The 24,566-nt window shown below is 37.8% G+C and overlaps 1 protein-coding gene across 17 annotated transcripts in view; it reads right to left on the reverse strand.

Annotated features, from left to right (window-relative positions):
• The window catches only part of ESR1 (estrogen receptor 1), a 260,567-nt gene that overhangs the window by 88,546 nt on the left and 147,455 nt on the right, over positions 1 to 24,566 (reverse strand). For all 17 annotated transcript variants that reach the window (XM_039356300.1, XM_039356294.1, XM_039356291.1 and 14 more), the window contains one exon: positions 18,778 to 18,968. In XM_039356300.1, the coding sequence (XP_039212234.1) occupies positions 18,778 to 18,968 (191 nt within the window). The remainder of the gene's footprint in view (positions 1 to 18,777; positions 18,969 to 24,566) is intronic.

The following is a 24,566-nucleotide window of genomic DNA, read 5'->3' on the forward strand; positions in this document are numbered from 1 at the left end:
TGAAGCAATTTCATGCATACCAAATAAACACTCAAGTTGACATCTTGCCAAAGAAATGTATAATTTAAAAAGAATAGATGTCAGTTCTTATGGGTATCTTAGAACCAACATGTAGTTTATATTATCCTAAATTAGATAATAACCTGCACCTCACATGTAGCTGATGCATTCTGAGTGTGTACAAACTAGAAAGAATATAATTATTTTATCTTTAAAGAAGCAATAAGAATGCCACAACACTGGAGTCAAGGTGGTTCAAGTGGTTAAACTTATGAGAACAATGATAATTATACTGCAATTCAATAAGGAGGCAGAAAGAGTAATGCATACAAAATTTATCCTAGATAAAGCTATAGAATGAAAGCTAGTGTGGTGTGGTTATTAAAGTGCTAAACTAATGGGGAGACACAGGTTCTTGTCCATCCTTTGGCACAGAAACTGGGGATTTTGCATAGTCACTTTTCTCAACCTAAGACTGAAACTGGCATGATACATTACAACCCATAATCTTCAAATGAAGAGGACTTTATCCTGCAGTGGATTGATTCAGCCTCCTCCTCCTCCTCCTCCTCCTCCTCCTCCTCATGATAGCAGTGTTCCAATATCTCAGGGGCTGCCACAAAGAAGAGGAAGTTAAGCTATTCTCCAAGGCACCTGAAGGCAGGACGAGAAGCAACGGATGGAAACTGATCAAAAAGAGAAGCAACTTAGAACTAAGGAGAAACTTCTTGACACAACAATTAACCAATGGAACAACCTGCCTCCAGAAGCGGTGAATGCTCCAACACTGGAAGTTTTTAAAAAGAGACTGGACAGCCATTTGTCTGAAATGGTGTAGGATTCCTGCCTGAGCAGGGGGATGGACTCGATAAACCTCCAAGGTCCCTTCCAACTTTATTATTATTATTATTATTATTATATTGTGTCTTCTGCATCTGCATGCCTTTGTTTTAATCTCAGTCTTATCTTCATCTGAATATTAACTTATTCCTCTAGCAGCTGAAGTCAGTTATATACACTGCTGCAGTACCTGATTTTTGTCATAATGACCACCCTGAAAAATAACTTAGATTGAAGACAATATGTCTGACACACAATGATCTACTGGATTTCCATGGCTGAGGGTGGGTCTGCCCAGACCTACTCCAATATATAATTACTACACTACACCAAGATGAGTGAACCATTAAGGAAAGTGGAGTGGCTACTGCACTTATTGCATTTTATTTCAGATGCCAAACTAAATAACCTGTCTTGACTACTATAAATCTTGATCTCATATATAATCCTGGAACTAGAAACTGCCCCATTCTGAGGACTGTTTTATATCATTGTAGATTCCCCCCTCCCCCAGATTGGACATTTTTCTTTAAAAAACTGAACAGATGTTTGGTACCATGCTTTGGGGGGGGGGATATCAGGTAGTAATGCCACTAAATGTCCCTAGTCTGAGTTCTGCTCTAAAGAACTATACATTTTGGTTTGCAGCAGTGGGTAACAAAATTACACGGCTGCTATCACGCAAACTCCACACTCCAAACCTGGCATGTAAATATACAGTGCTGCTTCAGAAAAATTTAAGAATCATTTGTTTGGCTGGGAAATTGGCATGGGAGGAGTCTAATTCAGTCCTTCCCAGCTGTGCATATATATCTTAATGCTTTTCTTGATATTCCTTGCAACTCGGGAGTTGGGATAGAGCATCTGTGGAGAAATGTTTGCTTAGTAAAACAAATGATTACATTTTTTTTCACTCAGTGCATTCATAGCCAAGGTCAGCCCAAAGATACATGATATTTAGGTGAGCCTTAAAAAGAAGAGTAAACAAGCAAACAATAAAAACTAAACAGAACACTTTTCTGGCTAGTGAATTAAGGACTTATTAATACAAAATATCTCCAAATGGAAAGATATTTACACTTAAGTGAACTAGGACCACACACAAGCATGGCAAAGCTCTAAGAAACACAATCAAGCCTCTTGATGAATTCCAGTTGCCCACTATAATTGTCTTTTGAAATATCTTCCATTAAGTCCTATTTATATTTATTGGCCTGATATTTTGTATCCCATTTATATGATGACTCTCGGCAAAATATTGCAATGTTTCAAATTATGTATGTAGCAGACGTTTCCATGAAGAGATCAAAGAAGCAATATATTAAACTTTGCATGAAACATTATATGAACTTAATAGAGGCCTTTTTATGCTTTCCTTTAAAGACATTTTATTTCCAACCACAAGGGTTTTTTTTTTAATACAGATTACCTATTAATTTTGATCTATTGATTTCTACTTTCAGTACATTTGGATGAGGAGATTTAATTCCTTTTTCAATTTGTCTAGTGCTGAAAAAGAAGAAAGTCCTGGAGCCATCCCATGCCTACTAGGTTTTGAGAGCTTAAACTGAGTAGGCTGCTCTGCTCCAGCTGAATATCAGGAAAAGCCTGACAATTAGAGGGAGAAGAAAACCCCAAAATCATGGCTGTTGGATTGTCCAAGTAGTTGGGCTTGCAACATTCCTCAAATATGTGCACCACACAAAGAAATTCATGGTGCCACATTGATGTCAGCACTTGGTCCTGTTCTACCTCAACAAGAGCCATTGCACAATTGAGCATCCTCTCCTTCCAAGTGAGGCAAGCTCAGCTTACTTTTGGGGAAGGATAAGGTTTTCTTTCACCTTGTGAACTCTGAATTAAGGTCCGCCTGCTCCTCCACTGAGAGGACAAGAAAAAAGTCCACATGGGTAAGGATGTTTCTGTGGCTTCTAGCCCCTTCATGGCTGTGCTGGGATACAAGCATGACAGGCAGATCAGGAAGGAGGGCTGAGCTTACAAAACCAAATCAATGTGGTTGCTATGTTACACTTTCTGTTTTCACACATTGTGCTTTCAATAAAAATCAAAAGGATAAGGAATGTTTGCTATCAATGCAAAGCAAAGCTACCATGGGTACATTTAAACTGGATTTATTATAGTAAATAAATTATTTCTGAGGTACTGTTCAGCTACAATCTCAGTTAATTATTCCTGTCATGATAATTGCCTTTCAAACATTTTAGAGATTTGGTTGTTATAAAGGGGCTTCCTCTCTATCTCTTCCTATTATCTGAAATTAGAGATGACAAACTGTTGGAGAGGGGCGGGCAACTGCCCCTTTACGACCTATGGACTTCAACTCCCAGAATTCCTAAGCCAGCCATGGAAACATGACTTCCGCAAGGATGGCAGGATAGCTGAGGAACAGGAAAGGCAGGATTCCTGCTGGCTCAGGAATTCTGGGAGTTAAGTCCATAGGTCGTAAAGGAGCTATAGTTGCTCACCTTGCTTTTAGATCTAGAACAGATTCCTGTTTGACCTCATTCTTTGGAGGCTGACTGCTGGTAAAGCTAATATAGCTGACTTCATCAGATGCATTGAGTAGCTAGACTAATGTAGGATTTAAATTGGGGTAAGGTAGAGGGAATGTGGGCACTGGTTGTTTCTCAAGATTCTTGTAAATGCTTCATTTGGACCAATGATTATTTGGGATCTGCACTGCTGCACTTTCACAATTCTAGTATGCTTCTGGGATTATCTCATAGCTCAGTTATGGTACAGGAAGAAATATATGAGAAGACTTCTGCAGCATTCACACTGGATTTACCAGGCAGATGCTTCTCATACCTAACATGTCTCACCTCATCCTGCTTTCTAACTCCTCATTTCTCTTGCCCTCCTTGCTGAAGTCACGTTTCCATGGCACCTCAGCATCATTTCAACACTGCTGTTAAACTGCAGACCTGTGGCAATAACACTGAAAAGAGATAGGGGAATTGGGTTGGCTAGATACTATTTTCAGCTGCTCGCTCCGGGGAGGACCGAACATCGTAAGAATGGCAACAGCAGCCAGCAGTGGGCAAATATTTCTGCAGATTTGGAGACATGAAACCAGTTGAAGACATGCCCTAGAGTTCATTTAACAGCTTCATTTGGTTGGTTCTCCTTCCCCTTTCTTTTTTTCAATTTTTAAAGGCCATTTATTCTCACTCTCTCTGTGTCGTATTAATTACAAACATTTGGAGTTTACTCAATCATGACACTATCTGTTTATTATTTTATGTTAATTGAAGCTTATTTGTAAAGCTGCTGGCATGGGGAAGATCATCATTCAAGAGAAAGATGAAAAATGAAAGTATAAATACTGAACTAAATAGATTTTTTTAATATGTGCCTCTCAGACTAAATATTAAATTGACATTAAATATGTAATAAGAAAAAAAATCAGTACATCACTCTGTTATTGTAAATTAAATATAAGCTGTTGTCAAACAGGAAAGTACTTATTCATTAAAAATTCTTAGAACCTCTAATGTGGGGGAACAAAACCATAATACTTTTATTTGTTATTTATTTAGCAGAAAATTTTGATTTATTGAAGTGAAAGGGAATGTTTTAATGATAGCCTTTAATGAGAGGGTATCTCATATGATTACATAAATAAGCAATAACTATATTAATGTGAGATGTTGATTACATGTAGATTATCAACAATTCATTTTATGAAGCAATATTATTACACCAAGGATCAATTAAAAGTAGTTATGGATAATTTCTGAAATGAAAATAAGAATGTGACTAGGAATATAGCTATAATGAAACATAAAATAATTGAAGCTAATAATATTATTAATTAATATTTAAAGATGTATGTGAAGGATTGTTTAGAAAAGTCAACAGCAGCAGATTTTGGACAGCAGAAATTTTAGCTGAGCAATTGGTTCTTTTATCCAGGTCCAGCCTGTTTTGTTTTTAAACACTGACAGAATTACAAAATTTTCTGGTTCAAGTAGCTATGCTAAGTGAGCTTTTGGTATACATGTTATGAAATCTTTAGCAAATATTCAAAATTCATATATTGCAACATTAAGAGGTCAAATACATTGTTTATTTCTCTACTAAGGAGACTTCTTTACATAACTTATTTCTTGCAAGAGGAATTTTATCAGATTCAAAACATGCTTAAATATGGTATTTAAAGTTGAGGCAAATAAAGCTTTAGGTGCCTATATTTTAAAAAAAGTCATTCTTGGATCCCTTGAAATCAATACAGTAATATATGTTTCAGTGACTCAGCTGTTAATAACCTATATAAATATTCTCTGGTCTATTTATGGACAACAAAATTGCAGGACAGGCCATTTCACTGAATGTTTCACCAGCGAACAGAATATATGTAAGGGTGGAATTATTATTATTAGTGACTTAATATTTATTTCCCCCTAAAATATTTGTCTTAGTTTCTGCAAATAGCAGTGACAACTATGTGGGCTTGTGGTATCTCATCTTCAGAATATCTTAGACCAGAATGACCCATTATTCTAAGCACTGTAAGGGGGAAATGCCAGCTACCATCCAAAAAAACCAGTTCTATAGAAAATTCTGCAAAACATAAGAAAATAAGAAAAAGAATAAGTCCCAGAAATATTATCAGAAAAATATATTCTGATCAGTTTGGCTCAACTGTCATTCCAGTAGGACCTAAGCATTCTTCAAATGTGTAAAGAAACAATAATGCAATGTAACTGGTTGAATTGTCGCGCAGTTTGGGCCCTGTCTGAAAACCAATCTAATTGCTATTTGATCCAAATACAGAAATACTCAGTTTTAAGAACCGAAGCATTTGTGAGTCTGATTCAATATTTAATAGAACACAAATTTAACAAATCAAACCTCATAAGAGTATATTACTTTCCAAAACAATCTGTTCAACAATCTGTATTGTTGAACAACTTGTACCATTAGGAAATCCTTCCCATTGTTTGTTTGAAATCTGCTTCTTTATAATGAAAACACATTATCTGGTGTCATCTGAATCAATACTGAACAAGTCTACTCTATCTTCTACATAACATCCCCCTCAGATACTTGAATATATTTCTCTTGGTTCTTTACAGACTTCTCTTCTCCATAAACATAATCAATACTTCCAACCATTCCCATAAGTATTTGCTTTCATCATCTTAATTGTTTTCCTCTGGACACACTCCAGCTTTGCAATGTCTTTCCTACAATCCAGTGCCCTGAACTGGATGTGACATTTTAGATTTGGTCTATCCAACAGAAAATAGAAAAGAGTAATGACTTTTCTTCATCTTGACACCATACTATTCTGTTGATACATTTAAGGACTCCATTTGAGTTGGGAATAGAAAAGGGAGAAGTTGGGGGGGGGTAGGGTCATCTTACTGTTGGTTCATGTCTTGTTTGTGATCCACCAAGACCCTATTTGCATGTTCTGCTGCCCAGCATGAGCACACACACCCATACTATCTCATGTCTTTGATTTTTCCTGTCCAAAGAACATTAGACAGTAATTTACATTTGTCAAGATCCTTTTACATCTAGAAGCTATCCTAAATTGTTAACTACCCTTGTAACTGTATATTTTCTGCAGATTTGATCAATATATTTTGAACCCCTTATTTAAGTTATTTACAAATCAGACAATATATATGGTAAATCACAAGTCTTGCAGTTTGCCATTTGATATGGCCATTATTGATATATACTTGTTAAATACAATTTTTGAACCAGATCTCTATCTCTGTCTCAGTCTGAGAGAGACAAGATGCCTGAGGATGGGCTCCAGCATGAGTCCAAAAGCTTGGAAGTACTGTATAAACCCTCTGGTACTGGTGACTGACTCAGATTGGATCCTGCAGATTTCTATCCAATTAGCATTAGCATAATCTACCCCACATTTTGTTCTAGTAGTATTAGAACTACTTGATGTTAGATGCATTTCTGAACTGAAGGTACACCATACCCATCACACTTCTATGGTCAACTAAACTAGTTCTTCTATTAAAACAGTGGTTCTCAACCTGTGGGTCGGGACCCCATTTGGGGTCGAATGACCATTTCACGGGGGTTGCCAAACAACGCAGTCCACCATTTTTTCCCCCTTTTCCTTAGCTGTGCTACTCCCTTTTATTCTATTGGCTTTTGAAAGCCAATAGAATAGACTCTCTTGAATAGAGTCTAATTCTATTGGTTTTCAAAAGCCAATAGGAATTGTCCAGGCTATCTCTGCCCTGCTCAGCCCACCAAAAGTCCCATTCTTGCAAACGGTGTTGCAAGTTGTCTGCAGCAAAGGTGAGCTGTCTGGAAGTTTCCACCCCTCCCTGCTGAGAACTACTAAAAATATAAGTAAAAGAGGGCCAGGGGTGGGAGGTGGGAGGCCGGTGGGCGCAGGGAGGGTTGCTGGTGCACGTGGGGCCCGGCGGGTGCCTTACCTCCCTTAGGCTGGGCCAGCTGGTGGCCCAGCCGGTGGTTGGCCTGCGCCGTCTCTGCCACTTGCCAGCTACATCTCGCCCGGCGCAGGCAGCGGCACCACGCATGTGCGGCGCTCTCGGGCAGGGAAAGTCCTCAACTTACGACTGGTTGGATAGTCCTCAACTTACGACCGGTTGGGTAGTCCTTGACTTACACCCGGTTGGGGGTTGCGGCATTAAAAAGGTTGAGAACCACTGTATTAAAAGAAGGTTGATTTTGATATGACTCATTTTTGATAACTGCTGTTCATTCCTGATAAGCAAGGCATTCCTTCTAAATGCTTATAAACTGTTTAATAATCTGATCCAGAGTTTTGCTGCCAGTAATTACTCAGGTCCACTTTTTCTTCTTTTTGAAGGCACAATATTTGCTCTTTTCTAGTTTTCTGCTACCAATCTACTTTATTTTACAAATAATGGGCTCACTGTTTGATAATTATGCCTACTCTTTATTTCCTGTACATATTGCTTTTAACTTCACCTCAGTCCAAGTTTGCCTGTATATGTACAATGCTTTCCTAAGCTGTCCTATTATCCTATAATTTGCATGATTGTCACATACAATTGTGGTAAGTGAGACTTTTTATGATTAGCAATGGAATGCTTGGGCTCATGAATAATGTACAAAAACAGATGTGGGCTGGAAACAGATGTGATGCCTTCTTAGCTGTGTTGGGTTTGCAGGATGATACGGGACTTTCTTTTTCCAATATTTCAGAGTATTGGGTTCCAATTGCTTTCATTCTATCAGTACAAGACCTGGATTACTGCCCCTGAACGGGAACGTCTGAATTACAATCTACTACTGCCTCAGAAGAAGAAGAAGAAAAAAAAAGGGGGGGGGGAATAGATGAGATGAGATACCTTTGAAATCTAGTGACAAAGTGGCAAGGAATTATGAACACTCTGTGCTTCTTTTTCAGCCAACTATTTTGATCTATGATTCATTCAAAATATAAAACAATCAATTTTTTATAATAAATGTTATGACACATTTACAAAATAGAAATCTGTTTGCTTTCATAAAATGAATAAACAGTATGTGTTGAGAATGTTCTTCATTTTCTTGGCAAAACTTCAACTGTGACTTTAGTCACAAATGTAGTTTTTAGTTCTTCCAGAAAGCTCAGACTTAAATAAGAGAAAATTTGTCTAGAACATAAACCAACTATTCATGCTCCCACATACAGTAAGTGGTGGTTACTGTATGTGGGAGCAATGGTTTAAGTAATGCTTGTGATGGTTCCTTTTTCCCTAAGCAATTTTTATGGAAAGAAGATTTAACTAAGCAATAAGCCTAAGTGCTTTTGCTTTCTGTCTGCTTCATGGAAACATGAAAAGAGCAAGAAGGAATAACAAGTGAAATGATGTCTCTAGTTAACTTTGTGGGCCAATAATCAATAGAAATTCAAATTCGGCAGACTGGCCTTGGGAACAGAGATGCTACTAGGCTTTCACATATCAACACAACACAGAAAGGTGTTCATGCAAGAAAACAATTAACATGCAGATACTGTTGACTTTCAGGAGTCACTACAATCAAGGGGGAAAAGTTGAGCTAGGCATATGACAGAGAACAAATGCAGCCTAGACTAATCCCTATATATATTTAAAGGATTCTTTCCTTTCCTGACATTATTGTAAAACTCTGTTCATCACTGCTCCAGCAAGAAAATGCAAACCAAACAGAATTTTACTCATTTCCACTCTTTTTCTCACTGATGCTCTTCTCTAGGATAGCTTTCAATGTCACCCATTCAATTACTATTTTGTGATATTAACAATAAATAGTATCATTTTGGAAGGAGCAACTAAACCTTATAGTTACTTATTCTCTGACAGAAATGTGAGTAGCTTACATTACAAAAACCACTTACTCATGTTTGCCTCATTTGCATTTTAAATATAATAAGTTATAAGGTAGATGGAAAATGGCTGAAACGCTTCATTATTTATCAATTCAAGGATAAGAGTAATCAAGAGAGTTTTTCTGTTTCTATTCCTTGTTTTAAATGAAAGTTGTAAGAGATAATACAGTAGCAAGAGCACTTAGAGTTTTATACCGCTTCACAGTGTTTTACAGCCTTCTCTAAGCGGTTTACAGAGTCAGCATATTGCCCCCAATAATCTGGGTCCTCATTTTACCAACCTCAGAAAGATGGAAGGCTGAGGCAATCTTTAGCTGGTCAGGATCAAACTGCTGGCAGTTGGCACAATTAGCCTGCAATACTGCATTCTAACCACTGCACTACCACAGTTCTACATAAAATACTAGTTCATAAAGCTTGCAAATAAGATTGCTGTGAGTTAACAAGTAATTTAAAATCTATTGACTTACAATAATGATGGTAAGAAAGACCTTTTTGATTAACAATTTTTATTATAATTAGCATCTAATGAAGTGAGTTGCAGTACAGACAAGTGCATGTAATCCTCATTGCCCTGTACTGAGTTTCTGTTCAGCATACGGTACATGGAAACAGACTCTCAGTGTCTGCAAGAGTTTTAAAGAATTCAAATGCCAATCTCATCTCTCAGCAGTGCCACCATTCACATCCCAGCCCTGTTTCTGCAAAGCAAGAATTTACACAGCCTGCATCTTCACACCAGGTTTAGCTTCCTTCTCTTAAAATAAGAAAAAGATGAAAGCACACAATTGGCAAAGAAAAAAATTGTTTTTTTCCCTCATGTGGATCGTTGCTACTACTGTAAAGTAAAACGTTTTTTAGTGTTTAGTATTCTTACTGGATTGTTGTGTTACCCAACCCAAAACAATTCAATTTGGAAAAGTTTTTACAAAATTAAACAATCTTCTTCATTAAAAAAAACTCTTTTCATATCTATGTTGTCCATTAAAAATAATAATAAATACATAAATTAAAAAGAAAACAAAAAAAACCTCAAAGGGCAGACTCAATGGACCACTAGGTCTTTTTCTGCCATCAGTTCTCTATGTTTCTATGTCCTAGCTGGGATATGAATTGCATTCAGCCAACAACTTTTTCCATGGTTCCAGTTGGTATTTATAGGAAGAGAAATATCAAGCCCAATGTAGGATGCTTCAGGAATTGATGCTCTACCCCAGGGGTCTTCCAACTTGGCCCTTTGATGACTTGTGGATTTCAACTTCCAGAATTCCTCAGCCAGGCATGTTGGAAGACCCCTGCTCTATTTAACCTTTACATGAGGTCACTGGGCCAGGTCCTCTATCAGTTCAGGTATCACCACATTAAAGCATAAATCTCATCTCTGAGCTGGCCAAGAGATGCTGTTGAAGTAAATGTTCCAGGACCTGGAGACACTAAGAATTTGGATGGTAATAACAACCTCAATTCAACCCTAGCAAGACTGAGTCCAGTGTGAGTGATTGAGCTTCATGGTGCTAGGGACCTTCTATCTCTAGCCCTGAACAGTTTTGTGGGGGGCTCTCTTGAATTTACAGCCCTTGTTTGAAGATCAGAAGGCAACTATTGATCAGCAGAGTTAAACATTATGGAAAGAAGGCCACTGAATATAAAGTATAGCTAGTTCTAAGAACCTCAAAAAAGAGGGAAGGTGTTGTGAGTCCGTGCCAGTGGACCCGGCAGCTGAGTCCGGGGAATCAGAGGAGGAGGAGGAAGAGGGGTTTGGAGAATCATCAGAGTTAGAGGGAGGCTCTGATGAGTTACAAGACTCACAATCTGATGAAGAGCCTGGCCTCTCCAATCGTGGCCAGGATGAGACACAGCTGTGTGGGGAAGATGAGTCAGACTCTGAGGACTCACAATTGGAAGTCATTAGAGATGCTCATAAAAGAAGGCAGTTAACTAGAGCAGGTCAGAGGGAGTCAATAGAGCAACTCCAAGGGAGGAAGAGAAGGCATTGAGAAGCCATGCCTTGGGGCTGCTTAATAAAAAGGGAAGGTGTGGGCAGTGCTGGTTGCTGAAGGCAACTGTTGCAAAGTACTTCACGGGATCCTGTTCTTTTGGTATTGCCGGTGATTAATTCCTTGTTTTGCATTGTGTTTCATGTGGACAATTTCCTCCATTTGGATTGTGTTTTGTTGCTTTTGGACCATTTGGCAGGTTTGTTACCAATATTAAAAGAGGTTTTGTTTTCTTCTGAGTCTTCAGCCTATTTCTCAAAAGGGGTTTTGTCCTTGTGCATTTAACAAGAACGGCTATAGGCTGGGACAGAACAGAAGGATACAAATTGGAGACAGACATTTTACATCTCCATACTTATCTTACCTACTTTGTGGACATGTATTCAAGGTTAGCAGCTCTACCCTAACCCTAGCAGAAGAAAGAAATTGGGATTCCCTTGCAACTATGTTCTTGTCCCACCTGTATACACCATAAGAAGGAGTTTTCATCTTAAGGACATAATACAGTATATAGCTGAAATATCCAAATAAATAATGCTAGTCATTGCCTAGACCAGGGGTGTCAAACTCGCCGTGTTATGTGAGGTGTCACAATGTATCCCCACTTTTTTCCCCTTGCCAGAGCTGGAGTGGGCGCAGCTTCCGTGTGATGCATTCGGCCTGTAGGCCGGCAGTTTGACATCCCTGGCCTAGACTAAAGAAAATTACACCTCTTGGTTTGTAACATGCCAGCTGTTGTGTCCTCATTAGGCCCAGAATTGTTGCAAATGGTCCCGGGCATTCTAAAAGCTGCCCAGGGCCAGACAGAGCGGCGCCAGCCTTGTACGCATGCGCAAGGCACGAAGAAAGAAGAAATCTTATTGGTTCACTCTGTCCGGGGTTCAAGCCCTATAAAAGGCCTGCGTGCCATTTGCTTTTTTGCTGGGAGTTGGAGTAAGAGAATAAAGCATTGATTAGTTGTCACCATGTGTCTTCATCATTCGCACGCGAATGGAAAACACAACACCAGCTATGTGGGATCAAATGTTAATTGTCAATGGAAATTGCAGATGGTGAGGTCAGCACAACAGACTCTGCCCTTATTATTGTTGTGCCATTGACCTTCGTCCATATTCATGCTGGTGGAAAAACAGCAGATGCACCCAGGGAGGCATGTTTTTCACTCAATATGCATTTGCATCTCTTCCCTCTTTCTCATTCTCTCATTCTCTTTCTCTCTCTTTCTCTCTCACACACACACATACACATTCTTAAAACTTATTTGTTGAGCAGCACTTGAGCTCAATTGCTAACATAGTGTTATTGTGTTAGTAATATAGTGTTATTCAAATTATATCAAAATCATGTCACTTAAAAGAATGATGTAAGTTTTCAAAGGAAACCAATTATGCCCCATACTGCCAGGGTTAAAATGAACCAATGCTTCACTGACATAATCTGGTCCTTCCTAACTAAGAATAAAGGAAAAATTATTTGATTCACATAGCAATAGAAATTAATCTAATTATTTCAACTTTTCTAGATCACAGTGGAAACCAACATATAATGATCTTTTCAGGTTATTTCTTCTCTGAATTTAATAATCACCACACAGCAACAATGGCAAAGTATATATCAAGACGTTTTGCTTCTTTAAAAAAAGAAAAAGAAAAAATGCACGAACAACACCAGGACATCCAAGCGATGCTGTCAAGATTCTGATGGAGGCTATGGCAACATCAGAAATGCAGTACATAAATTGATAGCTGTTTATGTGCCCTGCATAAAACAGAAATAGCACCGAAAATTATTTATTGAAGTGGACATTTTTATTTATTTATATGACTGCCTATTAACCAAGCAACTCTGGGCAGCCAGCTACATAAAAAGATAGGAAAATATATAGCAACCATAAAAATAACTTTACCTAGAACTCATACAGCATTGTCCCTGACTTGAAGTAATAGCAAAGTCTTCAAGACTTTTCCAAAGGCCAGCAAGGTGAAGGGCATCCAAATCTTGGGAAAAAATGCTCATCCACAGGACAGGAGCAATGACAGAGTAGACATACTTCCCGAGTTCCATAAAATATCACTGTTTACTAGATCAGATTCTGAGCATGCCAGCCCTGTTGGATCTTGTTGAGTGAGGATAAGTTAAAAAGTTCAACAAATATCCTGGCTGTGAGTCATGAAGGGGTTTATAGATGACATCCAGGATTTTGAATTACAGGCAGTCCTCAACTGACAACCATTCATTTAATGTCAGTTCAAAGTTACAATGGTGCTGAAAAAAATAACTTATGACCAATCCTTGCCTTTACAACCATCACAGCATCCCTGCAATCACATGATCAAAATTTGGACACTTGGCAACTGGCATGTCTTTATGATGGTTGCAGCATCCTGGGGTCATAGGATCACTATGTACAAATTTTCCAGAGGTTTCTGATAAGCACCATGTAGTTTCTTTAACAGCCGTGATAAAAAAAAAGGTCATAAAATCAGGCACAACTCATTTAATGACTATATCAATTGACAGTTCTAGTCTCAATTATGGCTACAAGTGAAGGTCTGCCTGTACACTCAGAAGCCTAGCACTAACCAGTGCAGCTCATATTGTCATGCACCCATGTAGAGAGTAAGGGAGATGAGAATAGTACACAAGAACCATTAGCCAAGCAAAGGCAGCTATTGTATTGTTTAAGTCCTGGAAACAAGATAATATTCAACAGTGGCATGGGTAGATGGTTCCCTGATTTACTGGGATCTAAGAATGAGGGGAGATATAGTATAATCAGACCTGCAAGATTCTGTTATTATTTCAATAAAATATAGTTCTAGTCTTCCTAGAGTTGATTTTCCTGGTCTGGTTTATCTAGTGGGACTGATAAGTCATAACTATCCATGTTGACATCACCCTGCCAACAAAAGTGCATATAGTCCAGGCCATGGTTTTCCCAGTTGCAATGTATGGATGTGAAAGTTGGACCATAAGAAAGGCTGAGCGCCAAAGAATTGAGGCCTTTGAACTATGGTGCTGGAGAAGACTCCTGCGAGTCCCTTGGACTGCAAGGCGTTCAAACCGGTCAGTCCTAGAAGAGATCAACCCCGACTGCTCTTTAGAAGGCCAGATCCTGAAGTTGAAACTCAAATACTTTGGCCACCTAATGAGAAGGAAGGACTCACTGGAGAAGGGCCTAATGCTGGGAAAGATTGAGGGCAATAGAAGAAGGGGACGACAGAGAATGAGATGGCTGGATGGAGTCACTGAAGCAGTAGGTGTGAACTTAAATGGACTCCAGAAAATGGTAGAGGACAGGAAGACCTGGAGGAACGTTGTCCATGGGGTTGCGATGGGTCAGACACGACTTTGCAATTAATAACGACAAATCCATGTCTAGCTATAGCCAAGTAGTTTTCATAGGTAGCCCCATGTAGAACACATTTCAATATTCCAGATACGAAGTTACCAGGAATAAGTGATCATGAGCAGAGTTTCCCCCCCCCTCATCCAAGAGTAAGTGCAATTGTACAAAGTAGATTTGATCAAACGCCATCTTAGGCATGGCTACCACCTGCTCCTGAAGAAGGAGCCAAAAGTCCAGTAAGACCCAGCCAGAACTAGAAAGAGAAGGTCTTTGGGATCTGACAGTGCCCAAATCAACAGCCACCTCCTTTTGGTTAGGGTTAAGCCTCAGCTTGTTTGTCTCCATTCATATTGCCATAGCCTCCATCAAAACCTTGACAACATTGCTTGGATGACCAGAGACTGAGATATACAGGACAATAAAATGTGCTTTAATAGATGGATTCCATAGACCAGTGATGGCAAACTTTTTAGAGACTGAGTGCCCAAACTGCAACCCAAAACACACTTATTTATCACAAAGTGCCAGGCATGGCCCACGGGTGGGCGTGGCTGCAGTGGTCATGGCAGACTGGGTGAGCATGGCCGAGGCCAGGGTGGCGGAGGCCAGTCCCTCACCGTATGCGCACACTGGCCAGCCTGTTCTGCAGCCCACTGGCCAGTAGGCCACGGACAGTAGTGGGCCTCAGCCCACAGGTTGGTGACCCCTGTTCTAGACAACAGGTTTCTTAATTTGTCACCTGTAACAGTGGTTGGAATCTTCAGGGACATTTCTAGGCATATCGCACCTTTATTATTTTTTTTATAAATAACTCAAGGAGGCAAACCTACATAATACTCCTTCTGCCTCCTATTTTCCCCACAGCAACAGTCCTGAGAGCTATATAGGGCTGAGAGTAACTGGCGTAAAGTCACCCTAAGCTGGGACTAGAACTTATTGTTTTTAGGTTTTCTAGGCTTAAATGATTTGGCGATCACAAATTTGTAGAACTGGAAAACAATGTCTCTATATTATTCAGTATTGATTATTGATTGACTAACCCAGTGACATTGAGTAGAGGGACATTGCCAGTTATCAGTCCTCTAGTATGACTCATGGTATGATAGTTAGAATGGTTATTTGTTTCATGAACCTTTTTTTGCTAAATATTATTGTGCTGATATTAATTCACGTACATCAATTCTTCAGCTACAAAAAGACGTCTCATATGCACATGAATCTGAGTTCTGAAGCTGACTGAAAAATTCACAGCCAGATCATGTTACCAGAATATTGTCTCCATGAGAACTTGAGATATTCTACATAAAGACTGGGAAAAAACAGCTTAAAAAACCAAAGTACATTGGGCAGATATTCCATTTTTCCCTCCTTCATGACTTTCTCAAGCCAGAAAGACAGAAATAATTTAAAAAAAAATAGACAGAACAACTAGATATGAAAGACTACATATATTCCTTCTCCGCATCATTTCTTCTGTGAAGAAAGAAGGCAATAATACAATAAGAATCTCATCCAAAAATTTTCATGGATGACTTCATGTCTTCAACTTCATAGCCTTCTGTTCAGAAAGAGCAGAAGCATTCCAAAATAAATTAGAGAACTTTCAAGATACTGTTCTTAAGTAACTTTCTGTAACTTGAATATCCATGTCTTGTGAAAGTTACAATAGTATTGCCTTGATTGATTTCACAAGTTTTAAGAAAATAGAAAAAAAATATGAAGACCCATAGATTGGAAGTACCTCAAGCAGCTAATGTTTTCAAGTACTTCAGGAGCTGAATAATGACAGCCATCTTTTTCAGAAAGAGAATATGATTGAATATGATATCAAAAACTTTCTTCCATGAAGGTAGAATTGAAAATTTGAAACCATGGAGCATACTTCTATGAGGGTGAGGTAATAGAATAATCTGATCCCGTTTCAATTGCTAAACACCTACTTTAAACTAAATTCATGTAAGTAAGTAGGAGCAACTGGTTCCCATGAGGTGGTGCTTCTCTACTGTATTGAAAATATTAAGGAGACTATTCACTGTTACCCATTTATTACATGAAAGAAGTGCAGATACATGTTCTAGCTAACTAAAGTTCACATACTTTCTGTTTTTATTAAGGAATATAATAGATATATGTTTAAAAACCATTTGGAAGAACTGCTTCATTTTTTCATGTCACAATCCCTCTGCTCTGTATTAAAGCACACATATTGGCAGCTTTTTTCAGCTCATGTGGAGGCCTGAAAAAAGACATCAGTGCTTTAATGAGTATAAGAAAAGGGCTGTATTCATGTGAACTCCAAAACTTTCCTTCTAAATCATTTTCACAATCCTTTTAATGTTTTTTACTCATGTTCCAGATTATCAACATGTGCTTCATGAGCTTTCGCTGGTTATTACCTCTTCCTCAACCCTATGAACTCCATCCTTATTGCTGAGTTTATTGCTAAGGTAGGATAAGAATATTTCAGGGTCCACTGAATTCACAACTATTCTATTAGTCCAGGAACCTCAACATTTATCAGGGAAGGAGTAAATATATATAAAGTAAATGCAATTTTCACTTATCCGACATTCTCCTATTTTGTGATTACTCTCTTACATGTTGATATGGGAAATCAATAAAAAGCAACATGTACTGACATGAAAGTATATTAAGAATACACATGGCACCCCTTAGTGGCAACTGAGAAAAGCTTTTGGATGAAACAGAAAATCTTCAAGCAGCAGTGAAATTATTGTGGTGCAGGACAGGGGGGGTGCGGACTAGAGTATAACGGATGTACTTTTTAAAAAAAAGAACATCTCTGTAACCAGATTATAGTTCACAACTTGAGAAGCATCATTTTAAGAAGACAGTGGACAGTAATAGATTCAACTGCAGGAAGCTTCTCCCGAGAAAGGCAAAAGGGGAAACTGCTGAGCAATGGAAAGTAAGTAGGAATCTAAAATTATTAATCACAGAAAGGCAGGACTGAGTGTGGTGTTAGCAACAATTTGTTCATCCCCAAATCAAGAAACAATAGTTGGGCTAGTAAGAGCAGCCAAGAGGAAGAGAAATTCATGTTTTTGTTCTTTCATGTATTTACTTTTTCTTCCATATATGTTCTTTGTTTCTGCCTTAAAGGCTGTATTTAAGGCTTTCGGTTTCCATTCATACTGAATGTTTGCCCAGGATGCTTAGAGAAGGCCAAGGAAGAGGGTGGGAGGGAAAAAAAACCACCATCAAGCTGGTAATACAGATAGTCCTCAACTTATAATCACAATGAGTCCAACATTTTGGTTGCTAAGTGAGACAGTTAAGTGAATTTTGTCCCATTTTACGACTTTTCATGCCACAGTTGCTAAGTGAATCGCTGCAGTTGTTAAGTTAGTGACATGGTTGTTAAGTGAATCTGGATTCCTCATTGACTTTGCTTGTCAGAAGGTTGCAAAAGGGGAGCACGTGACCCCCGGAAACTAATAAATTTGAGTCAATTGCCAAGTGTCTGAATTTTGATCACCCGGCCATGGGGATGCTGCAATGGTCATAAGTGTGAAAAACGGTCATAAGTTACTTTTTTCAGTGCCATTGTCACTAAATGAACTGCTGTTGAGGACTACCTGTATTTCAGCATAAGAATCTAGTATTTTCAAACATCTACCTGGCTACCATGAGAACTAAGAATTTTCCAATCAATTAGCTTCCTTGGGTCAATTCATAAGCAGTCGCCTCATTTCAGCAAGCAGCTTGGGGACTTCTTGGAAGCATTTTGGTTTGGAGGTGGGATTTGTACAGTAAGTGTCCCACATTTTAGGGGAATCATCTCATGGAAAGCTTCTTTAGGGAAGCTTCTTTATTTTGCATACTATTGTTATATGAACTGTAATAGCAGCATTACACAAAGATAGGGCAGGCAAGTATTGAAGAAACAAGCAAAATGGGTATTTGAGATTAGACTCGTCATTTACAAATCTAAGTTATTTACAAAATATTTAAATACAGATAATAGTCCAGAGAAGTCTTTTTTAATTTCCAAGTCATGCTTACACACCTCAATCTATTCACACTATATATGTTGAACAGAGACTAAATATGTATTTTAATATGGTATGAACTATTTAGTTTATTTCTTTATTCTGAAAGTTTAATTGTATCAGCCATATACTGATCCACAGTTTCAGCCTGTTCAGTAATAAACAACACTCTCATTATTTGACCAGAATGAGCAAGAAAGTTACATGCCGCGTGTATCAATGTTATATTACCTTGAATGCTCCTTTTAAAAAAGGCTTTACAGCCCTCACAGGACCAAACCCCATAATGGTAGCCAGAGGCATAATCATTGCAAACAGCACAATAGCGGGTCTCCTTGGTAGACTCCATAGACAGGTTTCCCCTTTCATTGGTGCTAGACATTCGCTCTCTGCCATTTTGACGTCTGGTCTCCGAGCCAGGCCTGTAAAATGAACAATAGTGGGTTCAACAGTGAAAAATAGCTCAAGGTGGAAACACTGGGATCTTAGTAAGCTAGTTTGGTAAGGAAATGTTTGCAAGAAGAAAACTAAAATCACCAAGATCCCAACTTTAGTGAGTGGGTTGGCGCTACCAGCCAATGAATGAGCAAGAAAGTTACATGCCGTTACTCCCATTCTGGGTGGGAGTAACAATCAAGCTAATGAAGTATGATCATTCGTTACAAGGAACTGTCAAATCTGGGAGGGGTGGATTGATGCCAACCATAAATATTAGGGTGTCCATATAATCCCCAGAAGTTGAGCTCATCTCGGGGGAGGCTTTATTTACATCCGAAAGGAACTATGTGCTGGGAACATAATGCAGACAAGACTATTGGAATCATTTCCCCCTTCAAGCATCAGCAGCTAAACTTTGCACTTCTATCATTGCCATTACTCTTATTTTCTAATGGTGCATTTGGTCACTTTCTTCTCCAGCTTTTTCACACTGAATAATATAACCAATGAAATGAAAGCTTGAAGAGAGTCCCATTTCTCAAATGAGTAAACAGGAAGCATAGAAAGTCATTTCTTGAATGTTCTGACCAAAATCAATACATTTAGATGGTACCATCATACTTAAGCTTTAGGTGCCATGAAAAGAGGGGGTGTTGAAGTGGCTATACCATCCAAAGGAGTTCTTGACTTATGACCATTAATTTAGCAACTGTTCTAAGTTACAATGGTGCTGAAAAAAGTGACTTATGGCCAGATCACTTATAACTGTCACTGGGGTCACATGATCATGGTTTGGGTGCTTGCAGCTAGCATGCATTTATGATGGTTGCCACGTTCCAGGGAAACATGATTACCATTTGCTACCTTCCAAATTGGCTTCTGACAAATGAAATCATTGAGGGAAGCCGATTTACTTAATGCCCATGTGATTTGCTTATCAATTGTGGCAAAAACGATCATAAAATCATTCATGGTCACATGATGACTCACTTAATAATTTCATTGCTTAATGACTGAAGTTCTGATCTCAATTGTGGTCATAAATTGAGGATACCCTGAATAAGAATAGCTCTCTTAGATTCAGCAAAATCTGCCTAATCTACTATCTGATCTTACATAGGATTCCAATAAAAGTTTCCATTTCTTGATCAAACATTTCTTGAACCTAAATGCTCAGATTTTCAGGAAAGACATAACAATGGTATGTTGCTTGAACCCAATTCAAATGGAGATGGGGCTAATATTTTTTTAAATAGCAGATATTTTGTATTAAAAACTCTCTCCCTCATTCCTACCACCTCTAGCACAGACAAAATATGAAGGTAATGTGCTAGTTTCTTATGGATATATATCATCCTTGGATAGTTAATAACTCAGCTTGGCCAAAATGAGAAATGTTAGTTATTTCCATTAGAATAAAAAGTAATTTAGTAACCCCAACTAATTTAAAGAGGGATGCATTGTTAAATAATTTAAGTACATTATTCTACACATTCCTGGATACAAATTTCACTCAAATAATTTGAAGAAACATGTTTACAGTTGAATTTCTACTCAGAGAACTCAAATGTATGGTGTAAAAGATACCAACTGCCCTTCCTTTGTGTCCCTTTATTCTTTGTGTCAACTTACTGTAAGAACATGAGACTGACATATGCACACTGCATAACTTTTCACACACAAAAAGGAGATTGGAGATATAATGTAACCATATAATGTAAGGGAAAGGAACCTAGGAAGACATCTAGTCTACCTCCTTGACCACCACAAGAGCCAATTCTTACATCATTGCCAAGTGATGGCCATTCATGAAATGATTGTCTTTGAAGGAGGTATTGCAACATGGCGATATTACCCTTGACAACAGTAGTTTATCCGATTATTGGCTGGTTATTTTATCAAATGATGTCTTAACACTACCAATTAATGGAGGAGCCTACCATACTTCTGAGATCTAAGTGGAAGATCCTTTTCAGATCTTTTTAAACTCTGGAACTTCATGAGTCAGAAAGACAGCATATACTGAACAATTATGCCAACTTGATATATAATAACAAACATACATTATTCTAATTTAGTAAAAACATAGCATGAAAATAACCACAAGGTTGTCCCAAATGACTTCAAAACTTAATCTTTTGTTGTTGTTGTTCAGTTTTCTTCTGTAAAGGCAAGTGTACTTCTTTGTCTCATACTCGGGGAAAAACAGCCGTGTATGAACAACTGAAGTGTATAGAGATAGCTTGTTCTCAGCCAAAATACCCAGACATTTCTCTGTTAACTCCTACTTTCAATTCTTTTGAAGAAATATTAGTCTTAGTTGCCTAGTTATCTGCTCACTTCTATCCTTCAATGTTCCTGGAAAGTTTCCCACTTTTCTGATACTGCTCTTATTCCTTTGATGACTGGTTATATAGTGCTTAAAATGGGTTTTTCCAAGTACTAATTAAAAAAAAAACTTGGGAAGAAGAAAGATGAAAGATATAAAATCATGAAACATCTGGAAGAAAAGCTGCACAAAAAACCTAAAAGGTCCTGAATGCTCCTGTTCATACGATGATACACCTCTTCAGCTTAGAAAAGAGAAACCCAGAAGCAATTCAAGCATAAACACAGAGGTACATGAAGAAAGGTGAAGATAACAGAAAGGAATCAGGTTAGCATGTAAAAGGAGTTAAATAATCCTATACCTCATTTTAATCACTGCCCTTGGTGCTGTCTGAGCTTGGTTATTTTCTTGCAGAAATTTTATTGCCCGTCACTAGCGCTGATGATGTTATCTAGTTTGGTTAATGAAATGTCTGCAACAAAACAATGAAGCTCTGAGAGCACCAAGGACCTCTCATTTCAATCCTGAACTACAAATATTCTCCTTTATTTAATCACTGCATTAGTATTGTACTGTAAAGAACTGTGAAAACACTTCTGGTTCACAAAGAGATTATTCTCTTTTAAAATGTAAGAATAATACTGATTGTCATTGGTCAAAATATTATTTCTTCTTTCATGAATAGATAATTATTCAAGGCATGAATGGTTTTTAATAATAAAATATATCTTACATTTAAAATCTTTTTGAGTCTGTGACTGATACCTATATTTTGGAGTAAGTATCTTTGAAAGTTGTTGTTAGTAAGCATTAGTATCTTTTCTCCCTTATATGATTTGAATTGGCTTCAAATTTCATTTCAAAGCAGTCAACAGAAATATATTAACCCATTGAAAGCTAACATAATTATAAGATAAGGACATAGGTTAATTAGGAAGAGTTAAATTTCCATTTTATTCTCATTATAATTTGCAGAGTAACATGATATTACTTCTGGTAGATTGCAACCTTATGACACAATGAAATTTCTTAGAATTATATTGTAATCATTCATTTCATGCTGTCAAGTGCTGTTCTATAAAATCTGGAAAGAGTTTGATTATTTAATAGGGCTTATTGTTACAGCTTATGAGAGAAGAAACTTCTTGCTCAACAGGGACCAATCCTGTTGAAAGAAACTAATCAGGGAGTCACAAAACTTATAGTTTCCAAAAGAAATCTGCATTTTCTTAAATTTCAAACCGCTCTATTAAAACTGTATTATGTCATGTGTATGAGAAGGGGAAAATCCTTTCATAAAATACATCTATAATTTGATCAGATACATTTTGAATATTGCAGATAGAAGATTACTTCCTGATTAGTAAATATATTTGGGGGGACGGAGGAGAAAACTCTCAGAATTCTGGGATAATTATGTTTTTTCTCAGAAGCAGGAGAAAAAAATATTGCTACTTTGGGTAACTGCTAGGCTGCATAGTTTGGCTGGCTGAACCTTTCCCTGAAAAATTACTCAGGAACATATTACAGGAGACTGAATGACAACTCAGGAGGACATGAGGCATAACAGTGAGCTATAAAGCTGCTCAGTTGGGTCCTAACCCTGTTGGTTTATTTCCCTGAATAGTATTTCCATCCTTCATGCATTAGAAAATTTGTTTTCCTTCCATAAGAAATAATGTTGCCCTGCATAGCAGCCTGGTAGAAACGGGATACAGAAGATTGTGGAGAAATGGTTTGTTAAGAGTTTCTCTTGCAATCCAGAGCAGCAAAGGATCTGGGTGTGTTTTAAGATGCACAGCCCACTGGTACAAAGTGAATAACAAGACTTGCTTGAAGAGTATGCATTCACCATATATAGATGGAGTTATAGTCATTGGAAAAGTGTTCCCCAAACTTGATGTTCTCAAACAGAGAAACATGGCCTTCTCCTCATTTGTGTGGGTATGTTGTTGTTGTTGTTGTTGTTGTTGTTCTTCTTCTTCTTCTCCTCCTCCTCCTCCTCCTCCTCATAAGAATGTATATTTAAAAAAATGAAGCTTCTCAAAAAAAATTAACTTCCTCAACAAAGAAATGGTATGTTCTAGGAATAATCTGTTGTTATTATTATTATTTATATATTGTTACCAAAGTGCTTGGAAATTTACTAAGGATATGTTCTTGCCCTAATCAGCCAACAGTTTAAAATCCAACCCAAGGACAGTGGAAAAGAGAGAAATAACGTGGTTTTTCTTCGTAATGCTTATTTAGGATTACATAAATAGTCTGTTACAAAGCAAGATTAGAACTAAAATTTCATTTATAAAATGGCAAGTATCATCCTCTCTTTAGTGGAACAGGGATATTTATACTGATATCTGAACAGCAGGACCAACTACACAGAGAAAATTGATTGCATCCTACCACATAATCTATTGGTTGTTTAGAGAATCTCTGACTCAGTTGTTCCTTGAAATCTTCTATTATGTCTTGCTAAGAAAAGATTAAATTCAGTAAGAACTAGCCTAGAGGCTTTGAAAGACTGAAATTGCCAGGAAATGCAATTTTCAGACATTGAGACAAATATCCTTGATTTCTTCTATATTTACTTATTAACCCCATCCCCATTCTTGAGTTACTTGATTTAAAAATTATTTAAACATTAATAGAGCTGTTTTCCGTTGGAGGCATTATTTCTTCTCATTTCAAGACATAAACTAGTTATAGAATGTACTCTAATTATCAAAGATGGGAGTGACAACTGGCAATTCTAGTAAAATCCATTTAATCACCAGTCTTAGGCACATACTTCATTTTAGGAAGTCTTTATGTTTCCCATTCCACTGCCAAGCAATAAAACCAAAGATTATGTCTGGACTAAATTTGTGCAAACAAATGCCAAGGAGAGCTATGCATGAATGAGAACACCAACCCTAAACACAACCTGGAGCTGCGGTTCAGTTGCATTCAATACACCCTTTCCACTGGAATGTCACCACTTTCTCACTTGAAGAGTTTACTAGCCTAACAAACTTTGTTGACAAGTAGCTATAGTTACTAAATGAAGCATTACACAGCAGTCAAGACCCTATATAAACAGAAAAGTGAGCATTTTTTTTGAGACTGTATTAAGATTATTTAATTCCAAAATCTTTAAAAAAGGAAATAGTTGGAGACTGTGGGGAGGGGGGTGGTGAGTAACAAATGCCTGTTACCATAATAAGCTCCATTACCTTAAAATAGGCTTTAAAATGATCTCTCGGATTGCCAGCAG

The sequence above is a fragment of the Crotalus tigris genome, unplaced genomic scaffold (assembly GCF_016545835.1).
Source record: "Crotalus tigris isolate CLP2741 ecotype Arizona unplaced genomic scaffold, ASM1654583v1 scf7180000018818.712119, whole genome shotgun sequence".
Lineage (NCBI taxonomy): Eukaryota > Metazoa > Chordata > Lepidosauria > Squamata > Viperidae > Crotalus > Crotalus tigris.